The sequence below is a fragment of the Vicia villosa genome, unplaced genomic scaffold (genome assembly GCF_029867415.1).
Source record: "Vicia villosa cultivar HV-30 ecotype Madison, WI unplaced genomic scaffold, Vvil1.0 ctg.000422F_1_1, whole genome shotgun sequence".
Taxonomy (NCBI): domain Eukaryota; kingdom Viridiplantae; phylum Streptophyta; class Magnoliopsida; order Fabales; family Fabaceae; genus Vicia; species Vicia villosa.
In genome coordinates, this window is record NW_026705199.1 from 161,939 (window position 1) to 168,408 (window position 6,470).

At 34.1% G+C, this 6,470-nt stretch overlaps 2 protein-coding genes across 2 annotated transcripts; both read left to right on the forward strand.

Moving 5' to 3' along the window:
- The first annotated feature begins 1,957 nt into the window (after positions 1-1,957).
- Positions 1,958-2,440, forward strand: LOC131628068 (uncharacterized). The gene is made up of 2 exons (XM_058898929.1): positions 1,958-2,266; positions 2,351-2,440. The coding sequence occupies exons 1-2, from the start codon at positions 1,961-1,963 to the stop codon at positions 2,438-2,440; spliced, it is 396 nt and encodes a 131-aa protein (XP_058754912.1). The 5' UTR covers positions 1,958-1,960.
- A 19-nt stretch (positions 2,441-2,459) lies between these two features.
- On the forward strand, positions 2,460-5,197 carry LOC131628069 (uncharacterized). The gene is made up of 11 exons (XM_058898930.1): positions 2,460-2,621; positions 2,700-2,816; positions 2,903-3,211; positions 3,306-3,563; positions 3,721-3,792; positions 3,895-4,160; positions 4,240-4,434; positions 4,527-4,637; positions 4,722-4,803; positions 4,902-4,997; positions 5,099-5,197. Exons 1-11 carry the CDS (start codon positions 2,592-2,594, stop codon positions 5,195-5,197), a joined length of 1,635 nt encoding a protein of 544 aa, XP_058754913.1. The 5' UTR covers positions 2,460-2,591.
- Positions 5,198-6,470: the final 1,273 nt, after the last annotated feature.

Here is a 6,470-nt window from a genome sequence, read left to right on the forward strand (position 1 = left end):
CGAGCCTTGTTCACGCTGTGTCTACTGACGTAGCCTTTAGTAGCTTTTAACGTTCCTTTTGTCAGTCAGCGTAGCTTGCCACTTGTACTTTCTTCTGATCTGATGTTTGTGAATACAACGTTTGAATATCATCAGAGTCAAACAGCTTGGTGCAAAGCATCTTCTGATCTTCTGACCTTGAAGTGCTTCTGAGCGTGATACCATCAGAACTTCAGTGCTTCTGTTCTCTTGTTCTTCTGATGCTTCCATAGACCCATGTTCTGATTCTGCTTCGACCATCTTCTGATGTCTTGCCAGACCATGTTCTGATGTTGCATGCTGAACCCTTGAGACAAAGCTTCTGAGCGCTGAATTATGCATACTCTTTATATATTTCCTGAAAAGGAAATTGCATTGGATTAGAGTACCATATTATCTTAAGCAAAATTCATATTATTGTTATCATCAAAACTAAGATAATTGATCAGAACAAATCTTGTTCTAACAAAAACATGATTGTTATTGCAATTGCAAACTCAGAGTCATTACAAAGTTAAATCAGAGCCACCCCCTAGCATTGGGGGGTTTAGCTACTCATAGTATTCAAAGAAAACATAATAATGAATAAAGGCATTACAAGAAATTGGAGGAGATTGAATCTTCAATTGCTTCCGTTCATGAAGATCTTCTTCTCTCCCAAACCCTTGCTTTCTCTAATCTTCTCTTGTATTCTTTTCTCTAATCTGTCAAAAAGTCCCCTCTCTCTTGCCCTAAAGTTGTTTTTATAATCAATCTTCCATTCCGGTTGAAACCAAATGCCAAGAATACCCTTAATGATCCCATTTGAGTGAGGAAGCTTATAAACACATATTCAGCCCGCGCTCATCAACACGGGCCGTGTTCCTGCACACGGGCGCCCGTGTTGATCCTCTGACTTTGGTTCAAACTCGCATTTCCAGCCACATTTCAACACGGGTGGCCGTGTTGATTAACACGGTCCGTGTGAGCCCTTAACTTCATAATTTGACTTTGTGTTCTTCATCAAAATTGTAGCCCTTTTCGTTAGCGAAATTTTGCCACCGGAACCGCGTCATTTCGAGTTACGAAGCTCTAGTTATGATCAAAATACTACATGCATATCACGATGAGAAACATGCTGAAAATTTCCATATCTCACACTTGCTAACACGAGCCGTGTCAGCCCTGTGACTTTCATCTCTTTTGCATTTTCTTTGCCACGCTTCATCCTAACATGGCCAGTTTTAGGTGACACAGGTGGTCGTGTCAGACCTCATGTAGCTTGACTTTTCACTTCCTTCGAAACTCCCCTTTTTGTACTTTTTGGCATTGATTTGTCTCGATTTATTCCTTTAAGCCTGTAAACAGTAAAATACACAACCAAAGCATAAAATGTCGAATAAAGAAATAAAACACTCAATAACATAACTTAAACATACTTAAAAGCAGCGGTAAATATATGTGTGAAAACCACTGATCAAGAATCAGTCAAGTGTTAGACAGAATGATCAAGATGAGAATAGTATAACGGATGAATCATATATCAGAAAGGATCATGATGAGGGAATTTGGATCAATTCTGACGTCCGCATTGCTAAGAAACAAGTAATTCGTATTTCAACCAAGAAAAGAAAGATATGTTAGTGAAAAAAGTAATATCATAAAATATTATATATTATGTCATTGTCAATAAATTTATGTGCGTATTTGGTTCGTGTGAGTGATATTTAGTACCTATTTTTTGTTTTATTTTCATTGTTCAACGTGTTATCCTGTGATTACTATATGATAATATTTGATAATGTAACTATGTGAGTGTTACTAGTATGTCTGAATATGTTAATCAATAAATTATTGTGTATAGTGCAATCTTATGATGTAATAAGTTTATGTTTTATATTCAATTGATTAAGGAATTTTATGAGTGTCATTGATTATGTTTTTCTTATTATAGGTTAATTAGATGGATAGTAACGAGGATCAACCACATAATGATGATATTGATGATGGAGATCATGAGGACATTGTTGATCAGGAAGCGAAAATTAGAAGAGGAATAACACTTATGAAGAAAGTCATTCAGAAAAGAGACCGAGGCATACTATTAGATGCGCATTGGAGCGAAAGTGGCCTACTAATTGAGCCTAACGGTTCAAAGATTACAAGTTTTATTGGTGCACTTGTAAGGAATGCAATTCCAATTACTTGTGATGAATGGAGAGATACAAATTTGAAAGAAGCTAAAGACAAACTTTGGATGGAGATACAAGTACCATATGTGATGTTATTTATTTTTAATGACGATTACATCTTTAAATTACTTGTACTAACACACTGTGTATGTTTTTCGTAGAGGAGTTTCAACAACATGGAGGATAATAGAAGAAAAATTTGTCTCAAGTTGGCCGGAAGACTACTAAGAGGGTTTAGGACTTTTTGTTGATGCAGAGTATCCAAAAAGATATAAAAGTTTGATTTCACCTAAAGAATGGGAAACGTTTAAAGAAAAACGAAAAAACCCAAAATTTCGGAGTAGAAGTGAAACAAATCGGCAAAGAGCATCAGGTCCCCCATATCCATACAGAAAAGGGCGTATGGGATATGGACGTTTGGAACAGTCTATTGTAAGTATCTATAAATTTCAATGTTATACTTATTCATCGTGAGTTATATTTGATCATATTATTTGGCTTAATGTGTAGTTAACAAGGGAGAGTAGTTCTGAAACATCTGTTCCACCACATGTTTTGTGGAAGGAAGCCCGCGTGGGAAAGGATGGAGTTCTCAAAGAAGATGTTCAAAAAGTTTTTGAAAAATGCGTAAGTATAGCATTATTTCTTTAATTAAATCAAAAGTTTAGTAAAATATTAATAAGACAAATTTTGAATATTCATATGAATTTCAGGAGACTCTATCTCAGTCTATATCTCCAGATGAAGGCAATGATTGCAGGAGCATACTTAGCCGCGCATTAGATGTTCCTGAATATTCTGGTCGGGTGAGGGGTAAGGGATTTGGAATCACTCCAACATCCTTGAAGATGAAAAAACAGAAGTCTCCTAGCAATAGAGAACTGCGGGAAACCTTGTATGCACTACAAGCTGAAGTCCGCAAATTGAAAAGGGAAAAAGAATTAAGAGAGAAAGCTTCAGGTTGTAAAGCTACTAGTGACAAAGGTAGTATCGGTTGTAATTTTCAACCGAATCTTCCAGAGGTAATTATATATATTATTATGAAATTAAAGTAGCTTAATTTATTTAATTGAAATATATACACAATAACAATTTGAAATTTATTATTGGTTTTAGGGCATTTCACCTTGCGAACTCTACTTATCGTCACCGACTTATCGGATGGTTGGCAAGGGAAAAGTGCATAATACTTTGGGAGAATTACTTCACACTAGACCGCTCCCTACTGGATGTTTAAAAGTATCCGTTGACATTGCTTTAGAGAAGGATGCGTTATTACCGCATCCTGACGATGTTTCGGATGCCACATTGGTGGGAGATGCAAAAGGTTCGTTTGTTGCATGGCCGTCAAGCCTTATTAGTGTAGATGATGGGGTATGCTTAAAACCATATATATATATATATATATATATATATATATATATATATATATATATATATATATATATATATATATATATGAATCTTTGAGTATTCAAAGTTTGTACGTGCATTTTACGCACATTTGTTTTTACATGGTTATGTTAATAAGACTCTAACAAAATTCAAAGCAAAAGACAAGGAGCCTCCGCGAAAAATCGAGTCAGTTGCATCGATAAAACAGGTACATCACAATTATATGATATTTATGCATGAAAAATGTTAATTCGTGATCTTATATTTCACCAAACTAATTATATGATCTTTAATTAGATGCATGCTAAAGAGATTGAAGATGTCAGTAAGGGTAAGAAGCCTGAAAAAGGTTGTTGCTAAGACCGCGGTTAAGAAAAAACCTAATCCCAGTATGTTTAGGTCGTGCCTTTTAACTTCTTTAGAACTCTCTGATATTCCGCAAGGAAACACCCGTCTTGTACCTATGGAGGAAGATGTGTTTGGTATTGAGCATCAAGAAACAATTGGTATGGAGGATTTTGAACAAATTTTTGAACATACGCAATTAGGCCTCAGTGTTATTGATACATACATAAGGTATATCCGATCTAATTTGTTTAATTAAATGAACAATTCATTTACTCATTTCAAATGTTAATGAGGTCTTTTATTTAAGGTTTTTGTATGAAAAATTGATGCACCCGACTGGATTGAGATTAAGGCAAAGATTTGCTTTCTTAGCTCCCTTCATTACCAACTTAGGAATAATCATATCTAAACCGGATGAAGTCATGGCGTATGTACTCAACCGTTTTATGGCCAGCATAAATTCAGAAAAGTTGTTCTTTTTACCGTTTAATACCGGCAACGGGTTAGACTTTAATTCTAAATTCATCTATTATAATTTTTCATATTTTTACATTGTGTAGAAAGTTTTCATCTCACATTTGTTTTGCCTTACAGTGGACATTGGTTGTTGGTCGCGATTAATCCTATCAGTGAAGTTGTATATTTTTTGGATTCCTTACACAATCCAGTTAGTACATACGAAGCTATGAAGAAGTTGGTTGATACGTAAGTGAGATTGTTCTAAATATTCGTGTGTATATTTATTTAATTATGGGAATTGTTTTAAATTATGCGTTTATGTTTTATTAGCGTTATACAAGTTTTTCGAGCACAAAGAGGAAGTCAAGTACCAAAGAGTAAAGCCAACAACATCACATGGATTCAAGTGGAGGTATATTAATTAATGTTTCACAATTTTGATTATATAAATAGTGATGATATATACGTGATAAAACTTAGGCCTTATCCATATTTTCTTTCCATGTGTAGTATCCTGGGCAGCGTAATGAAGTAGATTGCGGTTTTTACATGTTGCAGTTTATGAAAGAAATTCTTCTTTCGAATCAAATAGAGATTTCGTCCAAGGTATGGATTTCTAACTTAAGAGTTATTTTAATATTTAACACATATTTCTCATATAATTAAATAGTTTTAACTTAAACATACCATGTTATATTATTTTGTAGTATTTTGATGACTTCAAGTGTGCTACTTACTCAAAATCTAAGTTGGATGAACTTAAGGAGGAATGGTGTCAATTCATGATTAAGTTGAAAGTTGTATAGGTATACTGAAATTTTACTATAATTGATGAGAATTTTGAGTATAGTCAAGTGCATGTTGCAATATTTGATTTATCTACATAGATTATTAAGTGATATGTAGGCCGTTTGAAATACATTCATGGAAAATGTAGAATGATTTTATATACACTAATGTAGAATGGTTTTATATTTTTTGGTTTTCTGTTATTATGTTTTGTGATTATAATGGTTAATTTGATGCAATTGCAAGATATTGAAGGGTAAAAAGGTTAGCTGGCAAGAAGAAAAAGTAGATATTTAGCATCCTTTTGACTTGTGTAAAAAATAACAATGTTTTGGATAATGCAATTGTTTTCATTGAATTGGATGTAATTTTGTTGTTGTTTATTAATATATTCTTAGCATATAAAAAATTCAAAGTTTATTCGTATATATATATATATATATATATATATATATATATATATATATATATATATATATATATATATATATATATTCTTAGCATCTTAGCTCTGAAAAATAGAGTTTCTTTTTGTTGTTTATAGGTGAAATTTGTAATGGTATATTGTATAGGTGCAAAATGTGGTGAAAACCTGGGGCAAGCCTTTTTTAAATAGATCCATTTAAAAATTTCGTGGACATTAGACAGCGCTTTAAAAGAGAAGCGCTGCCTAAAAGCTATTTAAAAACTTTGTTTCAGAAAACTGCTGCCTAAAGGGGGGCCTTTAACAGCGCATTTAAGAAAAAAAGCACTAGCTAAAGTGGTACTTTAGCAGCGCTACCTAAAGGTGGCCTTTAGCAGCGCTTTTAAGAGGCTTTTTCTTAAAAATTGTTTCAGAAAAGCGTTGTCTAAAGGGGGTCTTTAGCTTCACTTTAGATATAAAAGCGCTGTCTAAAGTGGGGCTTTAACAGCGCTTTATAGGTAAAAGTGCTAACTAAAGGGTGCCTTTAGCAACGTTTTCAAGGTGAAAAAAAGCGCTGCCTTTACCTACGACAGCGGGAGAATAGATAGCGCTTTTAAGCGCTGCCTAAAGCCAAAAAAAACGCTGTCTATGTGCTTGTTTGGCGTAGTGTGGTAGTTTATCTATGTACATGGCCTTAACGATGGACCATCATGTCAGTACTACCAGACATGTATAACGCCACAATATTGCTATGGGGCACGTGATGAGTGAGTTATCTTTCTCTATTGATGTGGGACGGTGTTGATACTGATCTTAATGTAGGATTATGATTAGTTACTCATGAGGCATGGATTTGAATTCATGTAAGGTAGTTGTGACAGTCAATA